Source organism: Bacillus rossius, chromosome 1 (genome assembly GCF_032445375.1).
Source record: "Bacillus rossius redtenbacheri isolate Brsri chromosome 1, Brsri_v3, whole genome shotgun sequence".
Lineage (NCBI taxonomy): Eukaryota > Metazoa > Arthropoda > Insecta > Phasmatodea > Bacillidae > Bacillus > Bacillus rossius.
Window position 1 is genome coordinate 142,549,154 of NC_086330.1, and position 21,737 is coordinate 142,570,890.

A 21,737-nucleotide genomic window follows, 5' to 3' on the forward strand; every position below is an offset into this window, starting at 1 on the left:
GTTGTCAAATAACAAACTAACACTTCCAAAGTTAAAAAAAAAATTGGTTGTCTGTAAAGTCAGTTTAAGGACGATAGTTATACGTGACAACGTCATAACAAAACATTAATGAAATGATTGCATACTTTTATGAATAAAATTGAATAATTTTTATTGAATTATCACTATTTTGTATGGATACAAAGGAGTGAAATGAAATCTACAATTTAATTGATAGATTTACTTTTATTTGCAGACATTAATTCAAATATGTTTATTGCTTTAACGAACAGTTTATTTTAACTATAACTTTTATACAAAGAAGGAGTGAAATGAAATCTACAATTTAATTGATAAATTTACTTTTATTTGCACTCATTAATTCAAATATGTTTATTAATTTAACGAAGAGATTATTTTAACTATAACTTTTATACATGTTTGCTATTTAACTTCAAGATTGTCGAGAATGTTTTACGCTTTTTCGCAATTACACATTTAACGACGAAGTTTGTTCGGCGTGAAATTAAACGTAGAATTCAATAAAAATGCCCTTGCAGTTAATAAAATAAGTATTAGTAAGTTTAAGAAAGAATTTCGGCTTTAATCTCCAACCCAGACGCACGTGGTGCGCTGGGGCCGAGATTAAAATTAGTCGAGAATATTTTACTTTTTTATGTCTTCCTGTGCTCAAAATGATATGCAATTGTGGCCCCGGGCACGAAATGTTATTTATAATTCATTAATAATAACGCCCCTCGCGATAAACAAAGGAAAATATGTATTAACGAGTGCCTGGTTGCCGCGGAAGCGGGTAGATAGCGCGATTCGTTCAGTTCGCGTCCGTCACCGTAGATGACAGCACCGTAGGGGAATAACATTATTTCGTTTTTATGATACGTTTTTAAAACAAATACGCATCCCGAATACACCAAACTTATTTATAATGTGTTACAATATTTTTTTAAAACATTGTGCAAAAGATCCCGGGTGTAATTTGAATTATTATGTGTAAATGTAAACCCCATTGTTCGTACAAAAACGTATTTGAAAATTCAACATTACTTTTAAATAACCGTACCGATTGTGCTGATAATCGGTGGACGATCGTTAAATTACATAATATTAATAATTCAAACGAAGAAAACATGATTGAAAAGTCAAATCGATGGTTGTTCCTATCGAGTGGAAGAGAGATGCGGCGCAAGCGTACAATGAGCGTAACGGGACACATCGTAGTGGGACAATGTGCGTTACGGGACACTTTTTCGTGAGTGCAGCCGGCGTTCATCGATTTATTAGATGTTGTCACGTCAAAAAAAAACTGTGCCTCACAAATTGATTTCATATATCTTCGTATGATATTTTTCTTAATTTAAAAAAGAAGTAACCAAGCTTTATTCTGTTACTGAATGTGTAACATTTAATTTTATGAAATGTTAATATATTTGGTCAGGTAGCTAGACATGAATATCGTTATTAGATGGATTTCGAATAAAGTACTACATTTTGCAGTCGTTACCATATTGCTACTTCCGGAAAATTGTTATGTAGTTTTTCGTTTCATGATACCGAGATCCCGAAACAGTCGTCCACTTAAAAGTTCTAACATAAACATACAGAGATGTCCGTACCCAGACTGATACAGAGAATCTAGTAATGAAAAATTTCGATCAAATTTGTTAATAGGAATAATGATACCGATGGGTTGTAAAATGGTTAGGTAATTTTAAATACAGAAAAACTTTTTTAACTTCCTTAATAAGAAAATTATTTAATTCGTATGAATTTATTGTACTTCCTAAGAGTAATACATCACAGAGGTGGAACAAATATGAGTTGAAGGACCAAAAAAATTCATAACTGTTACAGTATGCACAATATAAAAATAATTTAAACTTACTGTAAACTTAAATATTAACTAAAAATTTTGTCTGAAATATATTTTGATACGACGGAGCCTTACTGCAAGGCATGATGAATATTATTAATATTATCGATGCCCTTTTTTGTCCAAACATAAATAATTATTAATTTCCTTTGTGGATGAGAAATATATGTGATAACGAACTACCCTCTTCAAATTAAATACTTAAATAATAAACAGTAAGTTCCTAATTACAAAAAAATAAAAAAATAAAAAAACATTAATTTGGTGTAGAAAAAACGGTTCTTTTTTTTTTTTTGCATTTTAGTGAACTTATGTTACTTTTGTGTATTTTGAAATCATTATTTAAAAAAAAAGTTATGTATCTTTGGCTCGGTGGTATTTTGATCCTCGCCATGCTTTACAGGCAAACGATCCGAGCGCACTATACTCACAATTCACAATCGCTCACAAAACAACTGCTACGACGCGCGCGAAAATTTGCTTCGCCTATCCACGGAGGGTAGCTGTCCGCAGCAAGATCGCGCTAGGAGCGCCTGCGTACGGCCGCTGGGGAGAAGACGAGCTGCGAATGGCGACATAACTTGTGCCTCGCGCTGCAGTTACACACGGCGAAATGTTTTTGATCACCATTATTATACTGCTTACCGCACTGCTAAGCCTCATGTATCAGTGTAAAGTAAAATATTTCTGCTATAACATAATGTAAATACAGAATGCTATTTATTTATTATGAGGAGTCAAAACTTGATTACAAAGTTAAATTGTTAAACACATTTTAACAATTTTTTTCTTATTTTAATTGACATTGCATAATATTACGAAATTTTCCCAAAACATTCTTAAAAATATTTTGGAGTGTTATTGCTTTTTGCACTACCCACAATTAAGCAGTTACAATACTAAAACAATTAATAAATCAAAAATAAATATATTTTTTACTTCAATTTGAATTTCAAACTCTTTGGTAAGTTTAAATAACTTATAGTATAGACAGAATTTTAAAACAGAAGTATTTAAGACACGTTTTAGCTTCTTGAACAGCCTTGAGGCGCCTCTATTACTACAGGACTTCATACTTCATGCGGTTAAGCAGACGTGTGGTGGCAGCGCAACAGCATGCTTCCTCGCCGCCCGAAACAATCGCCCTGTTCCGCTTCCGGCGGAACTAGCGTTAGAGGGGGAGGGGGGGGGTCGGTCGTAGTGCGGCTGGGGGGAAGTGGGGAGGAAGCAGTAGAGTTCAATGGCAGGTGACGTCACATCCGGGGTGGCACGCGGCAATCCGACATCATCTCGCCTGGAGCCTACGAGTGGAGAGGTCTGCCCGCCGCGCCGGCCCCCGGCTGCAGTCAGAGTGCAGTACACTGTTGCCAGATTGATACTGACATGCTTGTTAACATTAAAAATCGTATTTTGTATACCACCAATAAATATGATAATATTTAATATTTGTTGATTTCTCCAAGACCATAAAAGTGTATTTTGACAGTATTATTGCAGTTGCATACATTCTTATAGAAAAGAATTATCAATACTAAACACCAATATTATTTTACAGGAGAAACTACTTTTAACAACTAGTCACTCTGAATAAAAATGTATGCCATTAATAATGTGTTATACATAGTCAAACAGAGCCTTTTTTTTATATATAAATATGATGGTATAACAAGATTTGATGACAAAAATTGTTGAAACCACCATAATTCTAATTCAGAATGTTCCTTTACAGAACATAATTGTTTTAATACATTTTAACATTTTTCATGACATTATAAAGTTGTGTCTAAAGATTTTGTGCTCTCTGGGTACATCTTGTAACAGAACACACCCAAACAAGGACAGCGCTAATAGCAGATACCGTGCTTTGGTAAGAGAGAGTAAATGCACATTAGAAATTGTAGAGGCCAAACACTGAACCTGTCAGGAATCGTCAAGTACGCCGCAATAACAATTAAATGCGCGAGGTCGCGAGCACACGACTGCGTACTTGAGCCAGAAGTCTGAGTTGATCAGCTTTACAATCTACGCACACCCACGCATACCCACGCACAGGAGACTTCACTAGACAGGATCTACGATGTTCTCATTGTACACTAACGATTCGTCTATTCCAACATCACAATATAATTCACATTCACAGCTAAATTATAAATAAAAATGTGAATATTCGTTCGTTCAAAATCTTAAATATCCAAAGTTTTTCACCTATTGCTATGAAATTTTGACACAAAGTTGCATTCGAATACGCGCGTGTATTTTAAATACCTATGTTACACATGTGACAGGTAAAGATATATTTAAAACTATAGGTAGATAAAAAAATATATAAATGAATGTATGTGTGTACGTCTTCGGTTTTGTAAAGATAAAGACATAGATCGGAAGATATAGACATAGACATACAGAGATAGAGGGAGATATACAGACACATAGAGAGAGAGCGCGGGTGATATCTAGAGATATATAGAGAGATAAGGGGAGAGATTACAAAAATTACAAAAAAAAAATGAAAAAGGCATAGTAAGGTATGCCGGCTATATAAATTCATTCAATTAAAAATAAATAAATAGCCTGTATTCAATATTATTCTAAACACAAGTGTATAAAATTAATTATTTAATATAGTAAAATAATCGAAATAAATTTTAATAATGAAAACCAATAAATATGCTAAATGTTTATTCGAATTTACTAATTTTTATTAATTAAATAATAATGTAATAATTTATAATGCAAATAAATTATACATGCGGTAACATAACTTCACTTATATATATATATTACATATTTAACTTATTTGGCTAGCTCTCTTGATTCTGTAATTAGTCTTTATTTTACCTTAGTAATATCGAGATTAGAGTATGGCTCTGTCATCTCGAACTCTATAACTACCACTGACTCAAATAGACTTTAAAATATACAAAAGAAATTGTTTAGATACATTTTTAACAAACATTTAATATATGATAATTCAGAGAATTTTAACTACGACTTAACCCTTGAAACCCTGAACACGCATACACTGCAGTTTAGAAGGAAAGTTTCTGATACTGTTTTTGTAATAAATTGTTTTATAAATATTTACCACAGCACTGAAATATTAAACAAAATTGGTCTTAGAGTTCTTTCATTCAATCATAGAACAATGCGACCTTTTCGAACGTATCACATAAAAAATGAGCTATCAAAACGGTGTACTGATAATTGTAATGATATTTTTTAAGATTTTGACCCTTTCAAAAGGGCAAATATCTCAATGAAAGACATTTTGAATTCTTAATTTTATTGCAGTTAAGATAATTTCTGATGTAAATAATGTATTATTGTTATTTCATTGATAATGAATTAATTTAAAATTGACAAATTTAGTTATTATATTTTTAAGTGTCTTTTGTCATGTGTTTATTATGTTTGTGTTGTCCCATTTTATTGTTGTGTTATTATTGTGTTTTGTGTATGATATTGTTATTTTTTGTATTTATTTGTTAAGTGCCCACCTGTTAAAGGCTCTGACTGTTGGTAGACACTCAAATAATAATAATAATAAACAAAAATAAAATAAATATATATTATATACACTTGAGAGACTTTATAAACACAATTTCTATCACTAACATTCACAATAATTATTATTTTTAATTAAATGGACCAGTATTCAATATCGATGACTAAAGTATATGATATAAAAGCACATATATAATTTTTATTTGCATGTCGCTTTTTTTTCGTCCTGTCAATTTTTGTTGCATGCCAAGCGCGCGCACCGTAAAAATTCATTCTCATAATATTTTCATAACGCGTCTAAAAAAGTCTAACCCAAAATTATATAAATACATGATTTCTACTAATATTCACAATAAATAAATGTTTTAATGATACGGACCAGAATTCAATATCAATCAAGAATAAAGTATAAGATTTAAAAGAACATATATAATTTTCATTAGTATGTGGACTTTAATTAGTAAGTCGCCTCCTTTTTCTTTTCATCCTGTGAAAATTTCGTTGCATGGTGCGCGCGCAACGTCAATAATTCAATTTTGTCCTTTCCTTTTCCCGTAACGCGCCTAAAGAAGTATAACTTCAAAACTAAGGTTCCCGTAACGCGCCTAAAGAAGTATAACTTCAAAACTAAGGTTCCCGTAACGCGCCTAAAGAAGTATAACTTGAAAACTAAGGAATCATCATCATCTCTGTTCACTTCTAAACTTTTTGCCCCGCACAAAATAAAACATGTTTATCTCAAATCTGCGCCACTCTATGCTCCCTGCAGCGAGCGGTGCGAGCAATTTCCCAGAAATTTTCCTGTTTCAATCACTCGATCTTGCCAAATAACATGAATACATTAAACTAAAAGTACTAATCGAAACGAATTACAACACGTTCAACGTCCAATTAACCACTAAATATTTCACTGCGTAGTACCCAGTTGCAGTTTGAACTGTCATAATTTCCATCAATGCTATTCAAACAACGCTGCCAGTCTCTGTAAAATAAAACCACTGCATTAGATGAAAATTTGAAACAATACAGGGTTGATTCTGACCAAGTGAATGACTATCGAAATTTACTACGCGCTTCAAACCATTACATCAATACAAAATACAGTCGTTGATTTCATAGCTTATGTTTTATTAATGACGAAAACAAGTGGGTTTATAACTAAGCATGAATTTATGATTAAAATACAGACTGTTTTTAAGGCAATAAAGAAACACACTAGTATTTAAAATTTCTCATCCTGTTTGGTAACAAACATATTGTCAATTTCTTTGTTTTTTCCAGTATTTGAGGACACCTTTTAATTCCCTGAGTTTTCCCTGTCTGGGGTAATCTTGACCAATGCACCTGCTGCCTTTTCTTCCTTCTCTATAACGCGTCCCACTCTTAGATTGCAGTGGGGAAATAAACTGCACTTCTCTATCTAACACTTCTACTTCCGTAAGCCCTGTTACTGTTTCTGCATGAGCTGTTGCCAAATATAACAAGTATTTGAAATTGAAGGTAGTGAATAATGTTTATCTATTTATCAAGTGGATATTAAAATTTTCGTATGAATTCGTATTAATGAATGAGTGTGGATTGTTTCTTGTTTTAAGTTAAAAAGAGGCGATTTAATGCAGATTTATGAACGTGATAGTAGGTATAGGCCAAAACATTATAAATTACTAAAATTGATTTCTTAAAATGCTTCTCGTGCACTCAGAATTCCAAAAAGTACACCTCCCTTAACTTCTTCGTAACGTGCTAGAGATCTGGCAACAGAGCGCGCCTTAAGACGTGTACTGCAATCTAAGCGTGAGACGGTCTATAGTCCACCCGGCTTCTATTTCCAAAATTATACAAATACATTTATAAAGCCCTTGCTTAAAAAGAGCAAAAACCTTGGATTAACACTTACAAGCACTAAAAGCGTCCATTTCTGTTTTAACATTGCATTATTATTATTTTTTTTAACTTTATTCCAGTTAGTCAACAGTGCTTACGCAAGTGAAGTTGGAACGAGCCTGAACGACGTTCGTCCAAGAAACCTCAACACTGACATTCATGCTGGAGTGAAGCGTGAGAAAGTGAACACAGTCTGCTGTGGCGTTAAGACTTGTACCTACTTCCCGAACAACAATCCAAGCATGGGAGACTTTAGAGAACCGCCTACCAGGACACACATACGGTGTGCCGAGCTTCAGAAGAAACCACGCGATCTGAGATATCCGCGTGGTAACTCTTTTCGAAAAGCATTTAAGAATACTTTGAGGGAGGATGAGTAGTTCTGTTTCCATAGTTCATTTTTAGACTTTATTTTTTAGGAGAGTGAAAAGGGATAAAACGCGTATTTACAAACTAATTTTTAGAAATTAAACTCCCCGGTAAAGACTCTCGAAAGCACTCAAGGGGTTTGCAATACATTTATTTTTATTTATTTCTCCCCCATATAATGTTAGGTAACCGCTCAAATCTCATAGTTGCCCTATGCGCGAGTAGTTGCCCTATGCGCGAGAAGACTGCGCGCCAGTCCACAGCCTTGCGCTTAGAGGCGATACCGCGCCAGAAGCACCAGCGAGCGTCGCACTTATCATCCCGTCTCACTGTACAGATAAATCTCTGACTAGACGGGGTCCTTCACATGCCGAGTTGGTTATTTCACTGTCTTCTTATTACTACTAATAAAGGGATTATCCTGTAAATCATTCCGATAACTGCCTTATATTTGTTATTTGATCACTATTTTTCTCACCATATATTTATTAACTATTATTTACCAGCTGCGCAAGTAATACCCTTTGTGACGTTTTATTGCTATTAGATAATATTTAGTAAACATATGTTGACAAAGTTTGAGAAGACACACAAAATGCAAAAGAGCTAATCGTAATAAATTTATTGTCTTCGGTGTAATGACAAGGAAATGCGTGTGAGATTGATCACATAATTAAGGATATTTTCAAATACTTCATTATTTAATTTTTTAGCACTCACTGGCGTTAGACCTCATCCTAGACACATGATGTGGTTTTAAGTTGTGTAATTATAATCGTGAAATTTGTAATGAACTTAGCAGTTTTTTTTTGGCTCATAGCAGTTACAAACTGGAACATGTAAATTAATGGCAGGACGTCGTAACAGCGTTTAAAAAAATGTTATTTACGTCCCGTCACGCTGGAATTTCGCGCAAATGAAAAAATAATTGTTCATCCGAAGAGGCGGGCAACAACTCCCGTAACTAGGCCAGTCCATGTTGCCGTCTGGACCCTGGATCGATAGCAGCCGTGTTCTACATCGACCTGCCCCTCGTTCTGACCAGCGCGCGACTCTGACGGTCGATGGCTGTGGACCCACTGCGGCAAGCGACACGCCACCGCGTTATGCCGGAATCACAATAGCGCGACGGCGACAACCGACTGTGAACAAACGCTTCTACTCACGCGCCAACCATAAACAAACGATTATATAACAAAATGTTTAACTTCTGGGACATGCACACCAAACAATCGACAGACATAAATAGTTAAAGATTTTTTTTTAATGTGCAACATCTTAGCTCTCTTTGTACGGAATTTGGTAGTAGTGATTTCGTGAATAGACCGGAAGTCGCATGGAACGGAAATGTGAAACCACGGTGCTGTAACCTGTAGCGGATGGCGCGAATCAAAGTTTACAAAGCCAAAGGGAAACTTTATAGTATTACCTATTCAATGAATTTTAAAAATATGGGCAGTATTTTAATAAAATTCCTTGTCGAAAATCAGTTCCAGAGCCGGGTTTTAGTTGTTTTTTTTTTTAAAGTCTTTTCCGCTTTTATCGGAGCCGTTGCATTATATAGTTTAAAATTTCGATCTGTTAATCAAATTATTCTATAGTCGACGTAGATACTCCGCCAACCAATTTTAGCGGCGAGTGCAGAAACGACATATGTTTCTCGTCAATAAATGTAGTTGAAACATATTTTGCGTTTACTTATCACCTCGGCATTATTGGCAAACATTATACGTTACATTTTGTGTACGTGTTTCGTATTATAAATTTACTTACAATATGGAACACATGAATTTGCTCGTTACCGAGGTTAGATGTTACACAACTCTGGCGAGTACTGAAAGACTGGCTCACATTTTTTTTTCTTCAATATATATAGTATTTCAGATGGAAAGATAGAAACTGATAAACGCTATCATGGTTTGGACGGTTTTTAGGCCCTACGAAATTTCCGTCGTTTAATTGTAATTTAATGGACTACCCAAAGTTAATTACTGACCGACAAAATAAGTTGAAAATTGCTATACGATTTATGGTGTAAAGTGCTTCCCAAGGCTGGCTGGCATACGTCTTTTAAGTCAAGGCTGAACAAAGTTTTTATTGTATATAATAATAATAATATAGAAAGTATTTAAGATGTAAAACTGAGCGTCTGGATTATGTTTGATTGAAGGAAGTTCTAAAACCACCGCAAATTTTGTGGCCGTACAAAAAAATTTTTGCACTGAAATAATTATGGAAAGTAACACATCACAAAAATATGTGGGTAATAAAGATGTCACTCCTAATTATTTCAATGAAATAATTTTGCTGCAACCAAAAACCAAATAATTCAATCAAACAAAATTCAGACGCTCGGTGTTTCACCTTAAATACTATATTATTTACAATGAAAATTTTGGTTCAACCCCAACTTCAAAGACGTATACCAGCTTTGGGAAGAATTTTATGTCCTAACTCGTAAAGAGATTTTGAACTTACGTCTTTATGTACCTGCTGCCGAAGTTTGTCGGTCGTATTTAGACTCATTATTTATACTTATATTGGACGTGTGTGTGTGTGTGGTGTGTGGTGTGTGGTGTGTGGTGTGTGGTGTGTGGTGTGTGGTGTGTGGTGTGTGGTGTGTGGTGTGTGGTGTGTGGTGTGTGGTGTGTGGTGTGTGGTGTGTGGTGTGTGGTGTGTGGTGTGTGGTGTGTGGTGTGTGGTGTGTGGTGTGTGGTGTGTGGTGTGTGGTGTGTGGTGTGTGGTGTGTGGTGTGTGGTGTGTGGTGTGTGGTGTGTGGTGTGTGGTGTGGTGTGGTGTGGTGTGGTGTGGTGTGGTGTGGTGTGTGGTGTGGTGTGGTGTGGTGTGGTGTGGTGTGGTGTGGTGTGGTGTGGTGTGGTGTGGTGTGGTGTGTGGTGTGGTGTGGTGTGGTGTGGTGTGGTGTGGTGTGGTGTGGTGTGGTGTGTGTGGTGTGGTGTGGTGTGGTGTGGTGTGGTGTGTGTGGTGTGTGGTGTGTGTGGTGTGTGGTGTGTGTGGTGTGTGTGGTGTGTGTGGTGTGTGTGGTGTGTGTGGTGTGTGTGGTGTGTGTGGTGTGTGTGGTGTGTGTGTCTCTTCATTTCACTCTGCAGCCAAAACTACACATCGCAGACGAATGGTGTTTGTGTGTGGTAGTAGCCCCAAGTCTCCCATCGTGCACGATGGTGGTTGCGCGTCGATAGTTATAAGGGTGTGGAAGATATGGGATGCAAACGCTTCGGTTGATTTTTCATAAGAAGAAGTGTACGAATAAAGGAAAAAAAAGTAGAAAGTGAATAGTGAAGTGTGAAAAGTAAAATTATAAAAAAAATACCAAAGCGCAAGGAAGAATTTTCCATAATATTCTAGTATGGTCAAGGTCTATGTGTGAGTAGTGGGGATAGCTCAGAGACTATATAAGGCGAAATGTGACTCATGCGGCAATTGATTTTTCGTAAGATAAAGTGTATGATTAAAATTTATTTGTGTATGCACTAGACAACAAAACATCTATTGTAGTGTATAATAACTATTTTAATAAAATTTAGTATATGCAAGATATTTGTGTATGCTTAGTACGTGAGGTTTTTAATGTACAAAAAGAAATAAACAAAATAAAAAAGAAGTTTTTAACATGTCTTTTATAAAAAAACTGTATTAGATATAAATAATTAAATATACGACAAAAAAACCAGCGAAAAGGGTACTTGCAGCTAGTATGTATATATAACGTTAGCTATTCTAAGGCACCAACGAGATATGGGTTGCTTTGCAGGAATGTTTAAGTGTACTAATATGACCAGAACAGAACCTGATCAATGCACATAGACCTAAATCTCGTACAAGGTAGCCTAACGCTGCTTAGAAACAATTGGTTGGGGCTTCGTCATCGATTTCATTACTCAATTTCGAAACTTAGACCATTGGACAGAAGCTTCCGAGGCGCCTTACCTGCCACTGCTGTCGGGAAAGTAGAGCATCGATTCGCTTTCACAGTCAAATTTCCCTCGCGTTCAGTCGGAACACTTCACTTCCCTCTACTCTAATTTCACTTGCAAATTCTCAACATAAAACTGGGAAAACATTGCTCTCACGTTCCAGATGCCACCGGTGGATGTTGTCGGACGCGTACCAAGTTTGAATTTATTTTAGCTCAACAAGAACCACTTCTTAAGCGGGAGGAATAGCAACCGAACGACGCCATCTTGGTTAAAACCTTTTTAAGCCAGACGAATTTTTTGTTAATTTTCACAAACTGACTTCATTAAAGCAGAGTACATAATTTAATGCAATGTCTAAAGTTAATGACCGGTTGCTACGAATAGTTCTTTTTTTCTGTGAAGTTATTGGCATTAAGTAAATAACTGTAATAATAATACTGCCAATAGACACTATGTTATTGTCATTGAAATACTATTTAAGTACAATTTTTCTCTTAAGGAAGGCCAATTTTATTACTAAATGTTTAAAGTTGAAATTACATAAGAACTGTTGAAATGAATATAGTGTGTTTCGGCTCCTATCCATCTCCTTTAAAATTGTATGCCATGAAATAAACACTGTCATGCCAATAGTATTCCAATCTGCCTAGGGCACCAAAATTAATTTTTTTTTTCGGTTTAATGCAGTATTATTTTCAGTTGTTATAAATACTTCAACCAAATTTATCTTAACTTACTGGTTTTTTAAGCAATATTTTAGTTTTAATTTCCAATACCCATTTCATACATGAATCCAATTGGGTATGATAGATTGTTAAGGCGAAGAGATAGCGCATGAAAGACTTCAACTTGGTTCACCAGTTTTTAGTCCATAATTTTGTATTATTTAATTTTCATAAATTGGCTTTGTTAATGCATAAGCTTATTAAAGAACTTCGTGGAAAGATTTAAATTAATAGTGAGAAATAATTTTACCTGTGAAATATTTAACGTCAATAATTGATTTCACTTTTGAGAATGAATATAACTGTAATAAATTTTCTCGACAGACAATGTGCTATGGTGTTTGCAAATCTCTTACTGTGTGATATTAGCCTTAAAGAAATAAAAATTTTAATATTTAGATTTGAAAAATTGTAGACATAAAAAAGTTGAAATTAATATGGAGTCTTATCGCTCCCTCTTTAAGACAAACCTTTCATCTGCTGCCGGGATTCAACTGGTCAGGACATTAATGAATGTGGTTTGTTATGAATTTCTCTATCTTGAATTTTGGCAGAGTATCTTCCTTCGTCTCCTCTTCCATTTATCACACTGGTGCAGGCATCAAGCACTAGGTCTGTGGTGCGGTGGACTTCGCATCCAAATATCCAGTCAGATCCACAACATTGAAGGCTAAGCATGTTTTCTAAACAAGTTTTAGGTAATAACAAGCAGATTATTTTTCCTTCTGTTAATTGCTATTAGGAATTATGTAAGGAAAAAAAAGTATTTAATAACTTTATACGTATTCTCTTAAGAGCTTAGATTCTGAAAATGGAAGAAAGACCGAACATAACAACCCTTAGCCTACACCTAAATGGCTCTTTTTGAGAAGAAAGCTATACAATAAAATTAATATAAACCCAATAAATGCAAAATATACTTTTTTTTCATTTAGCCAAATGGAGAGAAGTCACTGCAGTAGTTTTAAGACGATCTCTAAATAGCCAAAACCAAAGTGTCAAATCCACCATGTAACTAATGCAAGATGGAACATTGCGTTTTATAGATGCTGCCTGCCGGAAATGGAAATACATTGAAACATGAGTTTTAAAGGAAGTCCAAAAACCCTGACCGCAAACTTATATTTTGTATACATATATAATTAGACTAAATACAGAAATTGAAAACAAATTCTACTGTGTGTGTGTTGAAGTGTGTGTGTGTGTGTGTGTGTGTGTACACACACACACACACACACAGTAACAAGGGATCTAAAATAGGTGACATCTGACACGTCAATGCTGCTGCACCTAACACCTGATTGGCCAAACTCTATCCCGACTGAACTAACCCAAGTGAACCAGTCATTAATCAGCTGCTTCTCACAAAACATAAAACATAGATACAAAATTACCAACAGACGTGGTCTCAACCCAGGATGCCAAAAGCATTTAACGACCATGACCACGAAACGTACTGATGTTCAGAAGGGATTTATATTTATATTTTTTCAATAGTACAGCCACGCATGGAATTTTTAAAAAATTAAATAACTTGTTATGTATGCCTATGAAGCGATTTAAAATGATTGTACTTAAAAGTAACAATTTTACGTAATTACGAGAACTACCCACACCACAAGATAAACGTGGCATTCACGTATAATCTTACGGCCGTCCCTGATGCCGCCCGCAATAATTTTTCGTAATTTTTCCCCCCACTCCTAAAGCATCGGGACCATCGACATGCAGCCAGAAAAATGCAGGCAAGTGTAATGACTGTCAGCCCCCTTACCACCCCCCCCCCCCCCCCCCCCAGGTATTGATTCACTGCGGCACACGAGACCTAGATCCCTCCCCCAGGCACCAGCTGCCAGCCAATCCGCAGGCCTTAATATTACTCCTGCGGTCCTTGACCTAGATCCCTAAAACTTAGGATATATCAGGGTCCGTAGAAAATCATACATTTAGAGATTCGGGCATGAAATATAGAAACTGAATTTAAAATAAAATGATTGAAAATATACAAACAGTTTATTAAAAACTGTACACCACATAAATGCATGCTTTCAGTCGAGCTATAGTTGAAATATAAATCAACATTTAAATTTATAAACTATTAACCATTTTAAAAACTACTGAACCATTTATAAACAATAAAACATTCAAATATTAAATCCAAACCATGAGCAAAAAAACAAAACAAACAAAACAAACAAATTATGGAGACATTTAAGGAAACCAGTCCCTTAAAATTTGTACTGCATTCCTGGGCCTCGATACTTTTTACTGTCTGGGAAATGACATCTTTGCTCATAGCAGTGAAGTAACAAATAGCCGAAGTAAAATTACAACTCGCCACTGATAACACTGGTCCATTACTAAAACCATTAATTATGCATTTAAATTTTAAGGGGGTACTTAACTATGCATGCTGAATATTGGGTACATTTGTGAACGTAATATGGACAGCGAGATAAACAATATGGAATAAAAACTGGAATACTCAGTACAAAGAAAAAGGAACGAGTGGACCTATTTGACATGTTTTGTATAATATTATAGGTATTTAATTATCTCCGCCGGTTGTTTTGAAAAGAGGAAGTGAAAGAGCATATAATAAAAGTATTTTCGGATTTTTAGCATTTTTGTTTCGCAAACACAGCTACTCTACATATTTATCTTGGTGACCTTAACTGCAATGTGTGGAACTTACAAAGGTAATTAGTAGTGCCGACTAAAATATTAGTTGGTTCCTAAAAAGCTACTTAGTAGTGCAGACAAATCTCTTTATTGGGTGCCACAATTGCAGTTTCTGGAAAACACAAAGCTATTTGGTACCGCTGACAAAACCATTCTGTATAGACCACTAAACAATTTCCTGGTGACCACAACAGAAATTTGTGGAACCCACAAAGCTATTTGGTTGGGTCCATAACACTGTGCTTTGGGACCCACAAAAATGTATTTGTTGTACTTGCAAAATAATTTTGTCGACCTTCCATACATTTGTTAAGCTAACCAAACAGTTTAGTGCTATCTAGTAAACCATTTACTAGGTAGTTACAAAGTAATTTTGTAATGCTAACAAAATATATTTAGTGGCAACCACAAATTATTTGGCAGGGTGTATACTAACCAAATAATTTTGTGGTGGCCAATAAATTATTTGTGGATGCCACAAAAATATTTTTTCAGTGCACTTAGGGATAAAAGTGAGTAAATTTACACTTGCTAATAGTTTTTTAAGGCCTACTGGGTGTAAAATTACATACACCCCGTTAGTGCATTATCATCACAATTTATGTTATTTCACTTTATGTTAGTGAAATTTTAATAGGACAGGGTGGATGTAAATGTCTAATTTCCTGCCTAATTGCCTGCCTAATTAACTACCTAATTAACTGCACAATTGCCTGCCTAATTAACGGCCTAATTAAATGCCTAATTGCCTGTCTAATTATGTCTAATAATTCTCAGAAGAATCGTTAATTTACACTACAACTGTGTACTTTCCCACCAATGTTGATATTTAGTAGATGAACATACATTTAATGTAAAATTACACGATTTAGTAGTAATTTTGTAAAGGAATGTGTAAAAATTCACAAACTTTGTGTTTTATTTTCCAAAATACACGACAAAAAATGCAAAAACAACACTAATACCGAATGTATAAATTCATATATATTTTTAGAGCATGGTAGGGACTTAGGGCACAGTTCTTATTTTCGATCTCTTTCCCACTTCAATATGACAACCCGTCCATTCTCGAAGAACGGATGTCAGCACTTTGGAACCGAGTTCCTACTTTTTTTTTCTCATTTCACGACCAACGTGGTGGGCCCTAGCTGCAGCCTACGTCAGCAGTGGAACGGTCACGTCTTGGTATTGATCCTTAGACGAGACGGGACTAGGGATATTAACATACCCGCACGAAGGGGCATAAAAAAAAAATAAAGTAATCAATACGAAGCACGCCCAGCACACGAACGTCGAAAGTCACAAGAAAAACTCGCCAACCTCGAGATAACTTGAAGAACCTACCCGCCGCTGCGGCAGTCGAACTGCGGAGACATGCGGTTATTCTCCACATAAAATGGGAAATAATTGATATGTACTGTTTTGTTACTACGATACTGATCATTTACCTGTTTTTCAGGTTTTTAACACACATCTACAATGCCCTGATTTGCAACTCCCCACACCCCTCTTTCTTTATGTGTAAACATCTTAGTTCTCAGTATACGGCATTTGGTCGTAGTAATATCGTGAATGGAACGAAAGTCGAATGAACGGAAATGTATAACAATGTATAACCTCAGTTCTGCCACCTGTGGCGAATGGCGCGAACCAGAGTTTATGGAGATAAGCGGAAACGTTACACTATTAAATGTTTGATGAATTTTCAAAAATTGTACAGTACTTCGATAAAATTCCTTGACGAAAATTATGTCCGAAGCCGGAGTTCAGTACTTTTTTTCAAGACTTTTTTTGCTTTTATCGGAGCCGTTTCATAATATAGTTTAGCCTTTCGCTCTGCAAATCTATCGATTCTATAGTCAACTAAGCTGCTTCAGCAGTGAATTAGCGGCGTGTGCGGAAACTACTTGTGGTTCGCGTCAAGAAATGTGGTTGAAAACACTACTTGCGTACATATTTATCACGCTCGACATTATTTGAAAGAATTCTGCGTAAAATTTCGTGCCCGAGTTTCGTATTGTAAGTGTATTTGCAATATGAGAACACATGAGTTTGCTCGTTACCGTGGTTAGATGTTTAAACATCACTGACGAGTACTGAAAGGCTAGCTCACCTCCCCCCCCCCCCCCCCCTCGGTGACAGATATAATTTCTGAAACCAATCCTAGGGACAGACACATAAATAGATATTGTATCTTTACGGCAATTTTTTTATGCCATGTTCTGTACGGTCAGTAAAAAACGAACAGCCAGCCATGCACCAAATTGCATGGTACAGAATTCTGCCTTGCAGTTTTACAAGTGATATATACAACTGAGTGTATTTGTATATATGTATGAATGTATGTATGTATATGGGTATATTCATTCCTTGTTAAAGTACCAACATTTATTTTGATTGAAGGATGGCTAAAATACGACAGTATACCTCATTATATTTAGTTAGTGGAATTTTCTTTTAAACATGCCGTTTGAAACGATGCTGCGGGCCGCCCGCTGGTACCACTGGCTTAGGCCAAAAAAGGGTCTAGTACTAGGGCCCGACCGAAGAGTGAGACGTTGGACCCTCCTGGAAACTCAAGCTGTCGGAGTGAAAAATCAAGGGGGTTCTCTGTGTACTTAGTAGCCGACAAGAGATTACAACGGGATCCGAAACACTTGGGCAACAGATTCGACAATCATAAATTTGACAAAACAATGCCAGCAATTGGAATCGAACCCATGACCCTCATCACGGGTGCCTGCCGCTGTAGCGATCACGGCCACATAGGAATAACCAAAGAAAAGAAAAAAACACATAAACGAGTCTTTCAGTACTCGCCAGAGATGTGTAATATCTAACCTCGGTAACGAGCATAATTCATGTGTTCTCATGTTGCAAATACACTTATTATAACACGAAACTCTGGCACGAAATTTTATGTAGAATTCTTTAAAATAATACAGAGTGTGATACATTTAAGTACGCAATTTTTTTTAACTGCATTTCTTGACGCGAATCACACGTAGATTCCGTACTCGCCGTTAGAATTCGCTGCCGGAGCAGCTACGTCGACTATTAAATCATTTGATTAGCAGACCTAAATTTTAAACTAGATAATGAAACCACTTTGACAAAAGCGAAAGACTTCAAAAAATACAAAACCCTGGCCTTGGACATGATTTTCGATAAGGAATTTTATTAAAATACTGCCCATTTTGACAAAATTCATTAAACAGTTAATACAACAGCTTCCCTTTGGCTATGTCAATTTTACTTCGCGCCATCCACAACAGATGGCAGCATCGTGGTTGTTACACTTTTCTGTTCCTCGACTTGCGTCGCATTCACGAAATTACTCCCACCAAATGCCGTATATCAAGAGCTAAGATGTTACAAATCAAAATTTTTTATTCATAGGTTGAATACCTTATTGTAAACAGAGCTCATAGAAACATACATTACCAAAAATCAGAGCAAGTAATAAATCAATCTAAATTTTGAAAACTTTATAAATATAAATTAAATGCGCAGGTGTAAGAATTTCTCTAAGCCAAGCACATGCTAGAAATCATTGGCCAAACCAGTCAAAAAATAATGAAAATGAAAATCCCATAACAACTAATGTCGAATACCCTTTCAGTGAGTATCATGAACGATACCTATTACAAGCATTATTGTTTAAAAGACTTACCTACATAAACTATGTGAAGTAAACACTCAACAAGCAGTAACCTAATCACACATACAAATATGTAATGGGAAAATACGTAGTATCAATGAAGTAAGCAAGATTTAATTCCTCATAAAATATTTTATAATTTATTCACTGCAAGGGTATTTTTCGGGATTGTTATGAACGTGAACAGTTACCTAGAGGGCGATGTGCAAAATAGATACAGTGAAATCCAAAATGTAAAAACATTCAAAAGATTCTCTCACTAAATATTCATCTTTATTTCTATTAAGGAATTCATAATAAATATTCACCATCACATGTTACAACATACAAAAATTCATAAATAAACCATATTTATACAAACAATATTAAATTAGAATTAGTTAGACATTAAATTCATGTAAAAAAATCGTAAAACATAACCTGTGAAATTAAATTTTTACATAAAAATCAAGATGAACTTGTAAAGCGAATGACTACAAGTTTTATCTCAAGTCATGACTGGAAATAAAAGATTTGTTGTTGTTAACTGATGCATTTGAACTTTCTGAATTAAAGCAGAAAGTTATGTGGGCTTAAATGCCAAATAATATGTACTAAGTTAACTATAAAAAATAAATACGTTACCATACATCCAAATACATATTTTCCGATAAAAAAATTGAAACCATTCACATACCACATCAATTCATTCGTTAACATGCTTTTATCTAAAACATAAAACAAATATTTTCAACAATTGGACAAAAAAATTCATTTTAATTTACTACGAATATGTTACAAAGATAATAAATATTTCATGCACTATGTTTGCAAATTTTCAACAGTTCATAAAAAAGCACCTATAAATATCGAGAACACATTTAGCAAGGAAAAATAACTTTAAAAAATACACACACAATTATTATATAAAACAGTTATACGAGTACAGAGACAATACACACACGACACCAATGAATGAAAACATAGACCCGAATAAAAGATGGCGTTAAAAAAAAAGATGGCGTTAAAAAAAAGGCCGACGTTCAACAGTATCCACCACCTAAACGAATAGAAAGTCAAGCCTAATGACAAATGACGCTGCATATGAAGAAGCACGTTGGCTTCACGCCTTACCCCAACAGCGCAGTCTCTTCTGCTGAAGTGGAGGCGGGCATCTTTTTGTCCCTAAAAAAAATCACAAGATTTGAAAATAAAAAACATCGAAGGAATACAAATTCTGGAAATAAAGTTATAACCAATAACACAAACAACTGGAACTCGTGTTTCTTGGCTTGTGGTTTTTTACAGTCGAAAGTGAAGTGTTCACCAACGTTTAGTTCCACATTACAATTGCCATCATCAAGGTAACAGGGACATGGCAGTCATCTGAATTACAAATAATTTCGCCCGATAGGTGAATGTTTCCTGATTAGCTGCAGCTGTGGGTAAATGTACAATTCACATTTGGTTAGTAGGGTCCACAAATACTTCGGCCGTGGTGGATTAAAAAATAAATCAGTGGAGATTGTTACCCTAATGATGGCGACCGCAATGTCAACCGAAACGTTAGTGAACTCTTTAATGTTAACGTAGATAAAACCCACAAGCCAATAAACCTCAGACACTGGCCTCGAAAGTCTGCGATACTTATGAGAATTAAGTTTATACAATCGTATCATGACACCATACAAATGCACACATCAAGTATTGCAAAAATATTTGCTCCGTTTGGGCAACTATAAGCAACATGCGGTAGCTAAACTAAGGAAAATCATGCATGTTCGCAACTAAATACAGCCATACATTGTCTCCAGCTGTATAGAGCAAGCAGTGAATTCAACGTGCGGGAAATCAACAAACACTATGTACAGTTCCAAACATTTACACGTTTCAAAATTCGTGGCACATACATTATGGTGTGATGGAATGCAACTAGACTAGCACAAGTCACCGTATCTTGTATGCTCGAAACTCAACCCGTGAAGCACTAGAAGGCACCGTCCGAATTTCTGCTGTGGATCTGCGACGAGATGGATGCGCGAGTGAATCAAGAGAAAACCGACATGATTTACATAGAGGAAGCACAAATAGTGTAATGAGAATGTTTTCCAAAAAGACGCGCGTGAAGTCTACGTCAGTGTTGGCGTCTGCAATTTTTAGCATTGCAAGTAGTTGTGACGTGGAATTTGTGTGGTTGTAAGTTGTTGAATAAAACACTATCCTTGAATTCACTGCTGTTTTGTCATTCTCTTTTTTTTCTATTAAATTTCTAATAATTGTATAAAACGCCACGTACCGCCCTCAAGCGCTTCGCCGGTAGAGTTCCGAGCATATGTTGTATGGTGATTTGATTGTCTAGTTGTATTCTATCACCCTGTAACCTATGAACCACGAACTTTTAAACATCCTGTAACCCTCGATTAATTTTACGCTACAATACTTTGATTATTTCTTAAGAACATAAAAAAATTTTGTAAGTAGTTCTATAACTTGTGATAATACTAGTGTCTATAGTTGTTTAAAAAATTACTGTTTTTACATCCTCACAGGCTAGATCCCAGCATTGAGATGTTAGCAGTTCTTGTGAAATTATAGACGCGACCTGTTTTCCTTGGGTGTGAAGGCAAGCAGGCGTTCGTGCTTCAACGACGGAACGAACGAATAAATCAATCAATCAATCAATCAATTTGGTCTTAATGTCTCATCAACACAAGAGACGATGAACATTGACGGAAGGGACGCATAGCTGGGAGAAAAATGAGTATCCCGAGAAAACTAATCGGCTTACGGCAACATCCGTCAAGTTTCCCCATTTGCGAAAATTCTGGGGTTGACCCTGTTGGGAAACGAATCCACATTGTCTTGGTAGAAAACGAATGATGTAACCACTAGACCTTTGCGACCACTCATACAACGAAGTGTACAATGGATATAGAATTTAAAATTCTATTCATTATTAAACTCCAATAGTTATTTTGGTAATGTACAACATTATATTGGACATATGCCATTGCTGGTTTACACTGTATGTCAGAGAAAATCTGAAGAATGGACAAAGAAATTTTAACACACAAAGAGCCAAAATCAGCCGATGTAAATGTTATATGTATGGTTAACATTGATAAGTA

The 21,737-nt window shown here is 35.6% G+C and overlaps 1 protein-coding gene across 4 annotated transcripts in view; it reads right to left on the minus strand.

Annotated features, from left to right (window-relative positions):
• The window catches only part of LOC134546237 (protein NDRG3), a 161,400-nt gene that overhangs the window by 100,002 nt on the left and 39,661 nt on the right, over window positions 1-21,737 (minus strand). For all 4 annotated transcript variants that reach the window (XR_010079115.1, XM_063388917.1, XM_063388919.1 and 1 more), the window contains one exon: window positions 19,744-19,794. Coding sequence is in view for 3 of the 4 variants with exons in the window: in XM_063388917.1 (XP_063244987.1) it covers window positions 19,744-19,794 (51 nt within the window). In the remaining variant the exon portion in view is untranslated. The remainder of the gene's footprint in view (window positions 1-19,743; window positions 19,795-21,737) is intronic.